General features: G+C 40.0%; 1 protein-coding gene and 1 long non-coding RNA gene across 5 annotated transcripts in view; one reads left to right on the plus strand and one right to left on the minus strand.

The window, feature by feature from the left end:
* LOC111253333 (corticotropin-releasing hormone receptor 1-like) overlaps positions 1-7,338 on the plus strand; it is a 36,787-nt gene extending 29,449 nt beyond the window's left edge. The window contains exons 10-11 of the mRNA XM_022812587.2: positions 4,109-4,150; positions 5,633-7,338. Of these exons, the coding sequence (XP_022668322.1) occupies positions 4,109-4,150; positions 5,633-6,241 (651 nt within the window). The 3' untranslated portion in view covers positions 6,242-7,338. The remainder of the gene's footprint in view (positions 1-4,108; positions 4,151-5,632) is intronic.
* The window catches only part of LOC147758411 (uncharacterized), a 29,118-nt gene extending 16,061 nt beyond the window's left edge, over positions 1-13,057 (minus strand). For 3 of the 4 annotated variants that reach the window (XR_015327682.1, XR_015327681.1, XR_015327680.1), the window contains exon 1: positions 12,860-13,057. This is a non-coding gene — a long non-coding RNA (uncharacterized LOC147758411). Of the gene's footprint in view, positions 1-535; positions 645-12,859 lie in introns of all 4 variants that reach the window. The other variant, XR_015327684.1, reaches the window with a different exon arrangement.
* Between the last annotated feature and the right edge of the window lie 4,836 nt (positions 13,058-17,893).

Below are 17,893 nucleotides of genomic sequence, written 5' to 3' on the forward strand. Positions count from 1 at the left end.
TTAAGAATTACATAGTGGAACCATGAGAGGCTCTCTTCCCGAGCTCTGCCGCTCATTTCTCGCTAGACGGTATAAATATCCTAATTCTAATAGAAACTTGGATAACCAGCCTTTTTAACTTTTTTCGTTTCCATCCTGTACATTGCACTGCAGAAAAAAGCAACGGACCAGGCCGCCTCGGTGGACAACATTTGCGTTTTCGGCAAATGAATATATGGTATATTGGTGAGTCGCGCGGTTCTGACTGGCCCAGTTACTGCTCCCTATTGTTGGGCGCGGTTGCGTGTGTTTACCGTTTTGTCACTCGTTTCTCGGCGATAAGGGACGACGGTTGCAAATGAGTCCTTAAAGTACAAAGTGAAACTTCGAAGGAGTTGCACGAAGTGGACTTACAACCCCTTGGCGGAACAGTTGAACTATCGGGGCGGTTCAACAACTTTCATTGTTTTTTTAAGAAGACAGGAGACTTTCTTGAAGAGTGTGCGTTAATAGTTCTCAATATTGTTATAATAAAACGAATGGTGCCTTGAATTACCGTTGTGCGTCTATATCGGCAGAGCCAAGTGTAGTTAATGGGTATGGGCTGGCAGCTTGATAAGGGTTAAGTAACAATCATTCAAGTAATGCCACACGCGAAAATAACGCTGGAAAAAAGAACGGAAAACGGAATGAAAAAGTGTTTTACTTTATGGCTGAGCGTTATTATTTTCCCTATTTTATATTGGCCGAGTCGTCGCACCTTTTAATGCTCTCTACTGTCATTAACACCGTTTCAAATTGTCATGAGAGCATATAAATTATTGCTCGCAAGCTTTTGAGAATAATAAAATGTACTTTTATAAAATAGGCTTATTTTCGAGTCCTAAAAAAAAACCCATTCATCTTTCATAATACCTATTTGTGGCCTTGACTGTATATAAATAAGCCATTTTCCTATGATCAGCAACCCGTCACTCAGGTACCATTCATATGTTATTCTATTGAAGCTATGTAGTTTCATCTCCATCAAGGAGAAATTGACCTACATTTTCAAAGTTTTACGCAACTATCAAAGCCAGAAAACTAGTAAAGTAGGTCTAATAAATTCCCAACCGTTTTCATGAAAAAATACCTAATAACATAGTTTCGAATCGATGAAAATGAGAGGACCAATTGCCTTTTAAAAACCCACTCTAAACATACGAACTCCACATCGATTGCGCAACGACTTCACATTATAACCAGTCTTTACATTGCGTGCTTCACGCATTCTCAACTGTTTTCAATAACAATGCTATTGTTCTCCGCTATTTATTTCTATTTACTTAGGTTTTTCTTCGTGTTTTTTAGATAAAACCTTTCTGTTTAATGGGATACTTCTCGTCAACACAACCAGCAAGTGGTTGCAAAGAGCTTTTGAACTAGCTTATATAGACTGCTTAAAAAAATACATGGAACAGTTTATCGGTGTAGGCTTCATTCGTAAGGTATTTCCTAAAATAAGAGTTTCAGGCCAACGAAGGCGCAACGGAAACGGGCCCTGTGTTCAAGGCTTTCACGTCTCGCCTGTCGGCGTAGATAGTCCAAGAGTGGCTCCACCGTCGGTTTCTCCATCTGACCTAAAGTTTCGAACTTTACGTCCACCATTGCCGTCATACGACATTCCGTTATAGAACATTCCGTTATACGGGTGGATCCAACTACAAGACGAAGTATTTCTATGCGTAGGGTCGAACCTATACCATGACGTCCTCCTAAGATTAACAAGAGAGTACGTTATTACCTAGGTTATCATTGGAACTCATCCACTCGTCCTGCCACAGTTAGACTACGCGACTACTGGCAAATGGATTTTACTTGAAATCCATTGCCCATCAGAACAAGCCGCCTTTTTAGAAGTAGAAGAAGTGGCGGTTGATCAGTGTACCATGCCCGCAGGAAACGAGAGAAAATAAATTTCTACCCTTTCACCCAAAATAAACGTTTTTTAGTGGTCCAATTGGGGCTAACGTATACTTAAGGCTTTTTTAAGGAATACCAAAAAAGCGCGCGAGAATAATAATTCATTGCTTCGAAGGATTTGCAGATGCTCGCGCTACCATACCACGAGAATCGGCACCCAACAACGCTACCTCGACATTCTAGCGTCTAATGGGCAAGGTCCTTGGGGCTTTGAGATACCAGATGGCTCTCACCAACCTCGATGAAGTCGAGGTCAACTCATTTGAATATGACATCCACATCATTCCTTTGCAAAAAAATAGCAGCGGTTATCGACTCAGCCAGCCTGCGCTTGAAGGCAAGGAAATACTAAGGCAAAGAAGACCTAGGAAGTGCTGTGTCTATATCATAAGAGTATCTGAAGGCGAACCTTCGCCCAAAGTTAACTCGCCTAGGTTCTGACCGAGGTCATCGTTAATGCGAACGCTTTGCCATGTCTGGTTGTGTCGTTTGTACAGAGCGGCACCTTATAATTGGAGAGGGTTAAGAAGGCGCATAAAAAAGACCCCCTTCTTAGGACGATCACCGAACCCGACGGACAAACTCGCGTCTTGCCGGATGTACCTATGGATGATCTGGCCTTCTTAGTCGAAAAGGAGGGAGATTTCTGAAACAATGCCTAGCTGCTTGAAAACACAAAAAACAGGTACAGGAAACCATCACTCTGTCCGACTGTAATGGTATGGCAAAACATGTAAGCATCTAAGGAGGATGACAAGACCTGTAGGTATTTAGAAGACGTTGCAGCGCGTCAAAAAGAGCTTCTGTTTCGGAGCACGGCTCAGAATGCAGATCAGGAGATGCTGGCCAGAAGCACGTGCCAGTGGCTTTAGATTTCATGAGCCTCTCGAAGAATCTAGGCAGTAAAACCTTCTAGGTATTGGTGGTGATTGACTATGGCACCCGCTTTGTCCATCTCGCGCCGTTTTAGGGAAGCGACGTCATGTTCCGTAATTCGGGTATTGGAAGCTGCGCAGCGGTCTTTTTGGGACTTTAGAGATCGGTGTGACGGGCAGCGCAGCCTGCTTCACATGCTGGCGGTTTCCAAACCACCTCAGACTAAAATCAAGTCGGATATATCAAAATGGCTGTCGGACACCCACGATTTAACGGGTTGGTTGAACACACGATTACAACTGTCACGCAAAAGCTGGATTCTTTGGTGGCAAAGGAACACCGCTTACATCAAATGCTGCCGCCCTGAACCGCGTTTTTCCTCAATACATTGACAGACGAGAGCTTGTGGAGGATGCCATTGTAATTGCGTTTTTCGCTGTGAGAACGTCGAATGGCAAAAAGACATTCTTTTGTTGGTTGTGGAAACGCCGGGCGGGGAGATGCTGCGGAAGTACGCGGAAGCGCGCACCGTCAGCTGCATAATATGGTCATGACGACACATAGAACCGCGGTTCAAGGAGGAAAAGTCTCCCGACAGAGAGTTTAAGGACGACACAAGAGTTTTAATAGAGGTAAAAAAGACAACGATGGGTTTTTCCGAGAAATAGCAGTCGTGTTGGCACTGACTATTTGCCATAGCAAGTTGAGCGGCTCCATATAGCTATCCTATTCATTCCTAGCCGTGCTCTGTTGACAGCTGACCATGAACGGAAAGAATATACGGCTATATGTTTGTATAACATAGTCCAGTACCGCAGTCGAATGTGAAGATACGCGCCGCAGTCGTGAATAATATCGTAACCCTTAGGTAAATGCGGTTTAGATTTGTATGCATAGGACCGTCAGTAACAGTTTATATATATATATTGCTGCTTAGGTCGTTTATCTGTGTGTTGCTTTATGTTAGCTAAAGCCGCACTTAGGGGCAACGTCAGAGTTTTTTTTATTAACGAATAACGCGGTAATAAGAACAACAGTTGCAGATGTGTAGGCATGCCAGGCATCTAAAATGGCTAGAGGGTACCGAATATATAGAAGTCTCTTTGTTACGTTATATCGTAGATGATTATATCGACTATATCACAGAAAAGGATATACTCGCGGGATACCATTGGCTAGAGCGGAACTTCAACTACAGGCAGGGAGCCCTTGAATGCATATAACGAAACTTTGTTGAATTTACAATCATGATTAATTAAGCCTTTTCTATAATTGTGCTTTTTTATTTCAGGGAGTCTTCGTATCTGTGATACACTGCTTTATGAATTCTGAAGTGAGTCACACTGTAAAATGGCTGTTCAACAGATAAATTATTGATTATAGTTTCGATGGTATGTGTCATGAAAAACACCGGTAACCGTGCTGTCATGTGTTAGGTGAAGGGTTTCCGTGCAAGGAGGTATAAGTCGATCTGAATCTTTTCGGTGACTGTAATCATCTTAAAAAAATGTCTCAAAGAAATTTGCGATAGGAGCTCTGCGAAATTTGGGTAGAGGAAAAGCAAGGGTGGACGAGGATAAAGCGTCCGTGTAGAAGTGCCTTGACTATATATAATTTTTTCCCTGGTTTGAGTAAAATGTATTTTCTAAACTCTATTGAACTCTGTAATATTTAGCAACATATTAGCGACAATGTTACAAACTAAGCGCTAGGAGACTAGGTTAAAAAGAAAGCCAAAGAAGTAAGCCTTTCCATTCAAAAGGGCGTAAGCCAATTTTAATACACGCTTGTAACTTAAAACCAATGAAAACGAAATTTCCCATATCTGGCCTTCAGCAAAAGAGATAGTGCAGATCCACTGCAGTTTTGATGCTGAATAAAATACAATTAACCCTCTTGTCATTTTGCTATTTGAAAAAATTAGAGCCCGTTCACGCAGAAACCTTTCATATATTGAGAATGTATGTAGAAATACAAAATATACATAAAAAAATCATAAAATATTTAGAGAGAAAATAACTATGATGTAAAGAATCTTGATCTTGTAAATACGAAATCATACTAGTAATAAATATAATAGTTATAATAGGATATTTTATTATGTTTTACTATAGTTGTAACAATAGTAATTTTACTTAGTAGTTAATTTTATTTAGTAGTTAAATTAGATAACTGTTATACTGCGTACAAAAAAAAGGTTTCCAGAATTCCCAAGGTAGCGAAGACGCTGCTCATATCTTTTTCATATAACATTTACGCTCTTGGCAAAAAATTAGTTTTACGTCTTTCAAATAAATCCGCGTTGCCCTTTGAATTCTAATTAATTGGATCGTTTTAAAGATTGCAATGTATTATCTTTTACTTAGCCTCTTACTAGGGGTGTGTAGTAGGCAGTTTCGCGCCATTACTCAATAAAAAATATAAACGTAGTACAAAACCATATTAACTGGTTGGTCTATTAACTGTTTACTTTTCACGATGCCATTTCGCTCAGTGTATTTTGTTTTATCTATATAAATTGTCCCCTAGGATATTTCTATGCAAAGCTAATTTTCAAAGCATTAGAACTTAACATGCCTGATATGTTAAGCATGATTTGACAACAAACAGCTCTTCGCCAATAGGTTTAAGCCTCTATTTATGATTGTTACGTCTCTGTAGCTGCTGTGGCCATCGAAACTCCCGTGTATGCCTGGAAAAAACACACAGCCACAATCATACGAAGTAGGCTTTTTTTTTTTTTTTTTCGTTTCATAAGGCAGTATACGTTAGCAACAGCTGCGGCAAATTTGATCTGTATGTTTTGTTGTTATAGGTGCAAACACTATTGCGCAATGCCTATCTGCGCGCGTTAATTCGCCGCAATCCAAACCGACGTTCGTTTTTGTCAAATAATGCCACACCTTCGCAGACTTCGGCAATTTTTCTCGCCCACTCGTGTTCTGTTAGCAGAAGACCATCAAGTCATCTTCAAGCGTATTCATCTAGTGGACGGCACAGTCGATTCACGCATCGCCGTTCTGGCCAGCTTCTGCTGCAGGGACATATGACTCAAACTATGAGTCCACAGCATAACAACAACTGCAGCCTGCATACGTCGCATAACTGCACTCCGCACATCCCAGATGGGGGTCAAAATATTTATCGACCTTATACAAGGCGAGAACAGCAGCACCAGCATATACATCGGCGGATGCAACGCCATCGACAGGGCGTACGGAGTGCGCGAAGTCTCTCACCCTTTAGGAATACGCCTTCACTGGAATCTTCGTCCCCTTGTCGATGTTCCTCTGCAAGTGTTATGAACATATACAGGACGCCGAGAAACAGAGGTACGATCAAACTGAACGTCTTCCGTAACCAAGCCACACCTGAGGTTCGCCTCGACTGCGGAATTGCTATTGTTGAATCTGTCGACCTCTGAGATGGAGCGAAAGAGGAAGCGATCCCACTTAATAACGGACAGTCATTGGCTGCTACAGATCATAAGCTTACACCACTAGGAACAAAACCGAACAAGAGTGGACCCAAAACATCTAAATCATTTTAGAGGAAGCCTATGCCTAACAGCCTATGTATGCTAGATAGATCTCCGAAATGGGTTGGAGGGTGGGAGCGGTGAGCTCAATCGTTTTAACGTTACTATTGATTTTAGCCTAAACCATTCCTCGTTAGCCCGAAGCGTTTTAAGAACGCGGTTCTGTTCATGGTGCTAGAACTAATTTGAATAGCTATAGTAACAGGTAGATGACATAATGTTATTTATTGCGGTTTTCGTATGGAGGTAGGATGTGTGCAGACGATAGGGAAACAGCGTACAGGGAACATTCCTTGTGACTCTGTCGTACTCCCTGTGTAAATCAGTAAAAAGAAGAGTTATCATCAACGACTAGTCGACAGCGATGTAAGTTTATGAAACTAAGTAGCTAAAAAAACAAAGGGAAAAAATATTTATTGTATATATATTTCAGACGATTCACCGCAATGAAAGCTTGGTACTTCGTCAGTTATTGTGTTGTACAAAAGATCTAATCAGTTTGCTATGTACATACAAAATGACTGTGCATACTACCGCACCAGAATTGTGCCGAGGTATATAAGAAAAGTTAATTGGAATACCAATTTGGCCGTGTTTTTTACTTACGTCATTTAACCGATTAAATTATATATATATATATATATATATATATATATATATATATATATATAAACACGAAAATATATACATGGAAAAGTATTCGATACATAATAATTTTATTAAACACTTTCTAACTCAAATAAGAACTCGCTAAGATGATAACCACTACATTGTGACGTTCCAGGAGTTTTCGAGCCTTTATTTTCTTAATTAAATATGCTTCAAAATTGAAAGCACTGCTCTTATTCATATTCTCGAATAACATTTATGCCCATTTTATACGCACGCCGCCAACGAGAAGATATAATCAAGTAAAATCCAACTGAAGCTAATTTAAAGCTAATAAAAAGATATTCCAGAGGAATAAGTTGTGAGAACTTTGGTATTCGTTTCAGAGAACTTAAATAACGATGGATCCCCATTCAGTTAGTGACTGTTTATTACATTGTGCTGTGCTTAATGTATCGTTAACACTCATCGTAAGCAACGGATGCCGGTTGCCTTTGTTCTATTATGATAGTCTTCGTGACATCTATCAAGGTGTATTTCTTTCTTATTCATCAAAAAACAGAAACAAAACAATTGGGGTGATAGCGTGAACAAACGGTCTACCTGCAAAGAGACACGCGGTTACTTCGTGAAAAAGGTCACCAATATATGTGCAAGCAAGAGCTTTTTACGGCAGGCTTAGGGGATAATGGGGTGACCCAGTTAGGCTACCAAAGTCCTAGCAAACACCTTAAGTCCCGGAAAAGCGAATATGGAAAACTGTTCATGAACAATATCAGACCACCCGTTCGTTATCCTTTCAACCGATGACTATAGACAGAACTGTATAAAGAACCAGTTAGACAAACAGGAAGCCGTACTAATATCGTGCACGTGGAGACGACGTACATAAACAAGGCGAACAGTCACAGCAATTGTATGCAATTAGAAATACTGCTGTTAGGCAAGTAAACTTCTCTGGTATTGCCATTCCTCTACCTGACAACTGGTTGGTATCTCTACGTTTCGAGTTTTCCGTCCGGTATCGTCATTAACCGTTCTATTAGACACCTGGGACTATACGAAGTGTGCTTATGCCCGCATTCGAACCTTGACCACAACGTATTCCTAAGATTAGCAAGCATATAGGTTGCCCACTAAGCTATCCTATAAAACTAGTTGATATCTACAACGACATGACGAGCTCATGAAGCTTATAGAACACTATAAAATGAGCTCGACGCCAGGGACGGCTTAAAGGGAGCACATTCAATAAGCAAACAATTTCCTGAGTTCTCTGAGGAAGGGTGATTTTAGGCGAGGTCAACCTAGCCGTTTGGACTTTTTTTTCATCAACGACGAGGTCCTATGCAGCGCAACAATATTGCTCAACGCAAAAAAAACTGGCGTTTTTTTCCCTTACCGCGACCTTGCAGGACCTAGGATTCTGGCAGATTGAGATAAGACCTGTCCTGCAAGGCGGGCAGGTTAATGTCAATTTGTTCGGATATCTGAAGTCTACTCAGTTTACTAACGTCTCCGAGAAGTCGGCCGATCCTTAAGCCCTGGTGACGTTCCAGCAACAGAATCAATAGATTAGCCAACTACCACGTTTATTAGAAATCAGCTAAACGCCAACTCGATCTACATACATCCTTAAGAAATTGGCCAAAAATCGAAATATCCAACAGCGTAGCAGACAATGAACCTCGATACACTTCGATCGAGGCCTGCGTATATATTCATGCATAACACTCAAAAAACGTCGAAGTAAATCAGCAGATGTTTTGCCCTAGTCACATGACTGAATAAAAGTGAACGGTATAGTTTAAATTATAATATACACTTTTACTATGGGAGGGCAGCCCATATATTTGCCCATCTTCATCAGTCATTTACGGAATAAGTAACCGGATGCAGTGTTTATTAAGCTCTAATATATATTCTGACTATGTTGATGTCGAAAGTATTTCTACTTAGACCTTTACGTACCGTGCTTAAGTTGCTGAGCATTGCTTCACGGCTGACTCCTACCAGGAAAAACAGCGTGTGTATACCCGCATTCGAACCTAGATCACCACATACTCCTAAATTTGACCAATAATTCATCATTATACTGATGTTGAATTAAGGCGCAAAATGTAGTACGGGCTTGTCGCAAAGGTATTGACCATTTTTTCCAATTGAGCGACTCTAAGGCCACATGTCTTACGTAACAGGTGTCGGATCGGGTTGGCATTAGTGCCGTTTGAAAGATGACATTTGGAATCAGTAGATATGTTAAAAATAAGCCTCACCGATAACTGAAACGTTTGCAAGAATGCGGTATATTTTACAAAGTTATTACGACAACGACACGAATGCTGCCCATGAAAAATTCATGCTGTTTATAGCCAAGGTTCGTTACCGGAACAAATGATTCAAGTAAGTAGTCTATGTCGTTTTCTTTCGGGACATTTCAGTATCCAAGATGCTTTCCGTACCGGTACCAACTAGGAGAAAATCTGATGAAATTATTGCAAAAGTTGAGCAAGACCGGCACGTGGGTCGCCACAATATCTCCAAGGAACTCAACAGCCTGCATCAGACAGTTCTAAATCATTTGAAGAAAACGGGCTACAAAAAGAAGTTGGACGTTCGCGTGCCACACGAATCGACGCAAAAAATGATCTACTTGATTGTAATTTACTTTACAGAATAAACTTTACAGAAAAACGTAACAAAATCGACTTCTTCATAAAGCGGTTGATCATAAGTGATGAAGAATGGATCACATGCAACAATAATGTGCAAATAAAAACATGTGTTTCACAGTCTGTAACAAGGGGCCGATTGGCGCCAAAAGGAGCAAAGTTATGTGTTCGATGGGAATAAAAAGGAACTATGCATAATGATTTGTTGCGAAACAGTTGGGTCCGATGTACATTGTCGCATGACACATGACAGGGTTACCAACGGACAAAATCTAGCGGAACTACTGAACAGAAAAAGCACCATTTTCTATCACGACAATACCAAAGTACGTACTCATCTCCGGCTACCCAGCAAATAGGAAACGATAGTATACCTAACGCGCAGCCCCTAACTTGACCACCAGGCTGCTATGTGTTTTGGTCTATGCAGAACTTTCCTAATGGTGCAAAAATCAGCTGGCGCAATTTTTCGACCAAAAAGCACAGCTCTTCTACAATGGTGGGATACTAGGAGAATGCCAGAAAGGCGTCGATCAAAATGGCGTATACCAAGTTTCGCAATAATATAATATAAAAGGATATTTTCGTCCTTTAGCTAAAAAAAAAGATTGACGGCTTTTTTAGGTGACGATAATCGATGATGATAAGAATCAGTATCTACTGGGAAACTCTTTTTTTCAAACTTGCGCTTGAAATGTTGAGACGAAATGTCACTTGAAGACGGTATGTAATGTTAGTGAATTTGGAAATAAGTGGGAATAGTTTGTACTGCGTTTTAAGGGGAGGTCTTGGTGCGCATCTTTGAGTAGTGTTGCCATACTAAACTTGAACCTGCGACAATAAAACGTCCAATTACTGACGCTGGTAAATAGTTACCGTTGCAAATGATTACTACGCGGTTTTACAGGTCTGTTGGGGAAGCCTCTTACAAGTCCACCAAGACTCAGTCTGGCGTGGACCTTCTATTGGTAGCAAGTCCATAATACTTGTTAGACCGAAGTTAGAGAACTTATATAGTAGGCACAGTCGGAGCCATTTAGAAAAGAATTTCTACGCACGAAGAGCAAATAATGGCCCTATGTAGAAATAAAAACAAGTGATTAGTATATACATATATAATGAGTTCAGGTTATTTCGAAAACGATTGCTTTCAGGACGGTAATTACGGTTTTGCTGAATTAAGCATCGGGTACTAATTTTTCATAGGTTGCGTTCACTCTTCTGCTAAACACCTTTCTGATATTAACTAGAAGTGACTTACTATATCGGCTGATATAGTAAACCAGGTAAAGTATTGATCCGCAAGTTAGTGTATTGGGCAAATCGCTCGTTATCAACGCAGTGGCATCCTGTGTAGACCCATAATTTAGACACAATTACCAAACCCATTTCCACGCGTTGTCCACTTGGTTCGGTGGATTTGTTTCAATCGAAGTCGATCGGCAGTAAATTATACTTGTCACATAGAATAATGATCAGTGATTCCTTCCAAAAAGCATATTCGTAAACGACATCGAGGACATCTCGTAATGCATTAAGGCGGACTCTAAAGAGTCAGCTCCGTCAATGTGCCCCCTGTCAAATTCACTATAGCGTGAGCAATTAATCTATGTAGTTATCAAAAGGGTGAATCTAGGTCGAGCAATAGCCCAAGTGGGTGCTAATGAGTTTATAAAGTCGAACCCATTACTATATTCTATGCTATCGGAGTTATGTCCTGCGTCGCACATTTGACTTTAAACATCCTCTTTTACTCCAACGCTAGGAACAAAATTACGATCTAAGTTAATCGATTGTTGTCGTTATAAGATGCCGTAGCTAGCAGTAGTGGTATACTTGGCCACTGACCGTGGATACAGATGTGACCAACTCGACATTAGGAAACATTTTTTTCTAGATGGCCAGTCACCATCGAATGGTAAGGGAAAAACAGTGGTAACTACAGCACCACGCGAGCCTGCTAAATAATTGGGTTTTTTTTCCATATAATAGTGCAGTGCACCCAATTTTCGAGAATTGAACGGGATGTTGTTAGAAGCAAATCACCGATAGATAGAGTGTCCACAAAAAGCTTCCAATACGGCATAGAATAAGTATATTAGAAGGGGCTAATAATATATAACACAATCGCTTTGTTACGTCTTAGTTATGAAACAGAGGTGTTTGCCAATAAAATCTATTTGATAATTTTACTTAGGGTGTGATAAATTAACAGTTATGATCCCATTGGCCATTTTAGATGCTACAACGCTTAGCAACTCAAAACGCGAACAAAAGCTGACCACAAATAAGGATTTATTGATATCTCGTTGGTTTTCTGAACAAATTTATATTTAAGTAAATGTTGGAGACATCATGTGACTGGTACGTATACAGCGAGTATTCGAATAATTAGATGTAACTTACCTTATGCGTAACTACTATCGTAGAAAAGCAGCAATGTATTTTGGCTAGCTAATAACACACACCCGCAGACACACACTCATACACGCGCGCAGACGGCATCGTACGAGATTCATAGTTACGGGATTGTATCCTCCCCAGATTAGTAACGATGGATGTAATATCTAATTTGTCATATTTGTGTATATATATAATACCTCGTTTATATGTTGGCTGTATGAGTCAATCATGCAGCTGCCGATCATAAGTACCATTATAGTATCCGTTTACATAGCTTATTCAACCATGCTCATTACATGTTTCACACTTTAATGTACTGCAGATGAATAATTAAAGGTCTTTTGCCGGCGATATATAAAATCTAAGAAAGGTCGGCACTAAGGTCGAATAGGGCGTGATTTTGTGCAATTAACACAAAAGTTAATCGAAAAATATATTTGTAGAAAGTTAGGTTTAACTTAGATGAGCTACCACTACAATATCGATTTATCTGAAGATACCAATTTTGTCGCTTCGATTAAGGATTTCTAGCGCGGGAAATTCGTATCATCCGTTAGCGATGTACTAAACTACTATACAAAGCATCTTAAACATTCAAGTAGCTTAATGCGTTGGGGATGTAAGATTGCAGTGCTGTTTTTCACATTAACAACACACTTTTATATCGGTCATATTGTTTATACTTTTTTCTTCCCCGGCAATAGGAAGAAACGAAATTCTTACATTGTCAGAAAGCTATATTTCGTCGAAAAAAAATCGGCCTTACCTTATAAAATCTTCACGATTTGCAGATAAACAATAATAGTAACAATATACTTGCCCAGTGTCGGCTTATTCTCCGAGCAACGAACTGCACGGACGGCATAGTATCACTTAGCTGCTGCTAGTACCTCCTTAAATTTGCCGAATGTATTAGTCACAGACATCAATATTGGAGGTACATAGTTCTCAGATGAGCTTCAACACTCGTATAGCTACAATTCGTACGTCTCACTGTATTGTTTTATCGTTAAATGCACCTAGGCTATCGGCGGAAGCAAGACCTAAACCTACTATCTAATCATGAGATAAAAGCAGATTGCTTTACATTTAACGCGAATTGTTAGCAAGACTAACAGCGACAATACATTGTAAAGATATAACCGTCCATAATTATGACCGTCATTGAAGAAATCAACTAGTTGCTTTCATTAGAGAAAATCTCGAAAATTACTATACGTGTCCACATGTAAACGTGATCTGAATATATATTCTTAGAATAGACAAACCACCTGAGACCTAGAAGGGATCTTCTTCTGCGCATCAGTTAGTTTTAGTACCGCCAGGACGACCATAATATTGACAAAAATTCTACTGCGAGCTGTATTAAGCAATTCATTTACGCTCGTAACACATGTCACATTGCAAATATTTTCCAGTGGCAGTCTGCAATGTGTCCACATATACATACATAAATATAATGTATATAATAGCGACAACCCTTTAGCGCCGGCACAAATGTCTTTTTTCAAACATCGCCTCGTTCTTCAGTAGGGATGGCAACGAAAACACCTTGGATTGGTAAGCCGTACGGGCTGTAACATTTACACGCACAACCCGTCGATGTGTTCAAACATATGCTTTCGTAAATACAGTAATTCCTAACTGACATTTGCTTAGGGGGGTGCTGTAACGAGAAATTATACCTTAACATTACCGAGCCGTCCTTGTACCTCTGCGTCTTTCCTCAGTCGTTGGAGTCGCACTCGCTGAAGCACACGCGCATGCTTGACATCTTTTACAACCGCCGAGTCCAAAAACAGTCATTTCTATGGCAAGCTCCTTCCTATCCAAAAGCACCGCCATAAACCTTAGCCTCGCAACTACGATGACCACTTCATGTACCTCTTAAGTGACAAAGCCTCGGTAACCAATTGTGGTAACAGCGCGCCAGCACTAAAAGAAATGCTATTTATTCAGGTATCACCTCGTCCTTGGATAGCGGTGAAAATGCTTGATAATACAGGGCTCAAACGTACGCGAATACGCAGGAGTATGCAAATATAGCTGTGAAAACTTTCGACTACTATGGCTGCGGGAAAAATGGTGTGACAGGAATCCCTTCGAAGATTTCCATTCTACGTGCCAGTGACGCGATGATCCTGATTAGGGTTACGCTGCGTGACGAACCATGGAAAGGCCGTAATATCTAACCTTATTGACAGTACCATTCAGGATGAAGCCACGAGGCGTTCTAGAGTAGCGATATATAAAGTAGGCTGCAAAAATGGGTTTTCAGTCAAGCCAAACTAATTTTCATTTTATAGAGGTCACTATACATTACCACGTCGGAATTTCTTTCAATCAAGACTATTACACGTTCAAATCTTTCAAAATATGCGCCGATGTTAAACATATAGCGGGCAGAATTTTACTGACTTAAGATATAACCCAGAAGCAGACGAGGTGGCGTCTGTATTTGTATCGCTGAGTCTACTAAGGCCAGGGTTTTGAACAGTCGTCATATGAAGCCATTTCAACTTCTACACATGATATTCCGCTTATCTTTTTTGCATCTAGTTGGAGCCATATCCAGAACTTTACACCTACTAGATCTTCGATTGTGTTCATTGTTTATGAAGCTTACATTAGTTTACGACACTGAAGACAGTGTTATTTTGTGAGCAATTTGAGTCTTGGCCTGGCATGTGCAGCCAAATGGATAAGGTTCTGTATGGCTTAGTTTTGATTATGAAATTCGAATTGGCTATGAGAAACTCCGAAGGAGTAGGCCAGTTGTCGTTAAAATGCTTTTATTAGAAGTCAGACGTTGTAACCTGTTCATAGCTTATTCTGCATTCGGTTCAATTGCGGGTAGTGGATAGTGAAGCCGCAAATCTCTCAACGGAGCTAATTCAGAATTCGTGTACTTCACGTTATCTGCACAATGTTAGAAAATAAATTTTATCCAAAATAACTTGTTTTTTTTTATCATCTAAACGTACCTTTGTTTTTGCCTCGGGACGCCGATTTTGTCGTTTTGCAAGCGGGAGCGAACCTATTCTCGATAGGGTAAACATCGATCCTACGCATACGTGCGTTTTGAATTTCATTTGGTGCTGTGTACCTAGTGAGCCATTGTCTACTGTGACCATCGGTAGATGCCGCATACTATCTATCACAAAATTAAATCGGCTATATATTTAATTATTAAAACATATTTCATTAATTTGGACTACCTCCACGAGGTTAGCTGCGTTTTGACGCACGCAGGCTAGCTGGTATGGTAAGCAGGAGGAGATAACGACCACTGTTAGTATTTGACGCGGCAGCGCGCGATCTTTTAAGCAGTAGCTTACGCCGGCGGCAATTTCGTAATAGGTAGCTTGGGTCAGTATATTAGGCACTTTGAGTTGGTTTCATTGATGAAAGCTGTCCTTAGGTTGAATTCGTAGGCGGGACATTCGAGCTTTATTGCTATGATTCATTCGTGGCCTTAAAGAGACGCGCGTATTATTATCAAAGTTACTTCAATTTCAGCGGCTGGTAACAGTTTATACATAGAACTCTACTAGTTAGTAGCTAGATGTAAGGTACGGGAAACGACTCAACGGTAAGCTCGTAGGAGCGCTGCTAAAAAAGCATAAGGCTCCAGTTGTTCTTCGGCCTTGCAGCTAGCTTATGAGATGTCTTGCAAAAATATCTGAATGTGTTCCTATAATTTGGACCGTACTCATTCCAATGGAATCCAAATTTTAATAGATACGGTGACAACAATTTGTATCGTAGTTTGCATATAAGAATCAATGGAACATTGACAAGATAGCACCATATGCATTTTGAATATAGGATTGAAATATACAACTTATGCCACATTCGCCGTTACTTTCAGCTAGCCGTTCGTTAGAGATTTTTTTTTTGTAATCCTAATAACTAATTATAAATTCGAGTACTACTATCGACGCGGCAACTTCAACGGCTAAGCTTCTGCCGAAGACACAGAATCGCTACTTTGTGTCCCGTCCCACGACACAGACTACACAACCAGTCTGTGCAAATAATTCTTTTAAAACACCTATTTTCATAAATATATTTTAGTACGAGTTGTGCTAGTCGCCTATCTACGCGGTCGTATGTTTATATTCTCTAGAAAAATTCAAATTTTTCAAAGTTAACTTAGTCATAGCTTGAAATCACCCTGGATTCAGATTTTTAACTACATACATCTTATACACATGTAAATATACCGCACGTCCATTCAAGTACTCAATGCAGCGGCCCGATATGTAATAGATCTGTCCCAGTTGCCATAATCCCAAAAGGTTCACTCCAACTAAGCCGTCATCGTTTTAACACGAGACCGTAAAAGTAATTCTGACTCAACTGATGTAGTAGCTTACGATATTGAACGTGGTTTCACACATTTTTCCATAGCAAACTACACTATCTGGCTTTGGCCAGTCATAATAGTACTGCTGGACCAGACGATTAACAACCAGAAATATGCATACGTAAAAACTACATACATGTATGACATCTTCCCCTAATTCCCTAAAAAATGTTCGTCATTCTGTTAGAACACTCTGCTTAAAATTTAACATATCATAAACCTTAGAATTTTGTAATCCCTAAATAGAGCGCGGATGTCAATTATTTTTTTATCACTTGGAACATTAAGGTTCCGTTTATAGACGCAACGTTCAAAGAAGTTATCTACTCGAATGTGCCGATATTGACTATCATACATGGCATGAATTTATCTTAAAATGGTCTAGAATGGCATCTTAAAAATATTATAAGCTGCTATACAAAAAAGACGTCAAGGTCTGCTACAGAAAAATTAACGTCACCCTTCAAGTCACATGTATTTGTTCCAATGTTTACTCGGCCTTCAATAGATCTCTTCTAAGCAGCAGTGGCACTGAAGTCTGTTAAAAAAAAAATATTTCCACCGAAAGGATTACCTAACAGTTGATCTGTCGTGTGTGATTACCGTACTTCGGCGCATTATGTTCGTGTACTTACTTGGCAAATTGTTATTTTTTTCTAACCTCTGTCACCGTTTCATCTTACTCTACTGTACTCATTGCCCCTGTACACAATCATTTTTTTACTCTAACATTTCTTTGCTTTCCTGCAAAGCAGATATCCACAACAAAACTTGTCCCGGACACAAAATCGTCTTGAAAAAAAATCGTTTTTGTTTTCTCTGATAGGATTGACCTCGTTGTCTCTTTCACCGATATTTCCAAAAGGTCGTAGTCTTGAGGCGCAGAGGCTTGTTCTGCTTCGATACATAGGATACTGTCCTATTGACTTTTGCTTGTCTAAGGGTCCCATAAATTTCAAACCAGCTTATTGTGATTTCGATAGTGCCCAGAGTAACGGCAACTTTAAGGACCTGATCGCCGTTCTCTGCTTTTGACAAATTAATGTCAGCCCTTGATCTATAAACTTTAGAACCTTTACACGGACTGAACTATTGGAAGCCCAGTATGATCTTACGTGTTATGATTGATTGCTCAACGACAAATAACGTGGAGTCGCAATGTCGATTTCCATGACGCTAATGTATGAGTTGTTCCAGTTGTCGATTAATAATTTCATGAAAGAGGGCGCCTTTCGTCAATTAAAATCATTTATTTGCCTCTTACTCTTCTTTGTTATTATGTATCTAGCTGGCTTGTAGGGATACCTATATCAGTTCACTATACCGTACACATTTTTCTTTTGTATTCGTAGGCCTTTGGCTTTAGACGGTAGTCAATGACTCCGCGCTTCTATGTACCTCAGTTCATGTCGACGTGTGCTGAAATTGCCGCGTTGCTTCGCGTGCTTTCTTAGCTGAATACGCTATGATCAAATTCTGCTATCG

This window comes from Varroa destructor, unplaced genomic scaffold (assembly GCF_002443255.2).
Source record: "Varroa destructor unplaced genomic scaffold, Vdes_3.0 BEIS01000001.1, whole genome shotgun sequence".
In the NCBI taxonomy this organism is placed as follows: domain Eukaryota; kingdom Metazoa; phylum Arthropoda; class Arachnida; order Mesostigmata; family Varroidae; genus Varroa; species Varroa destructor.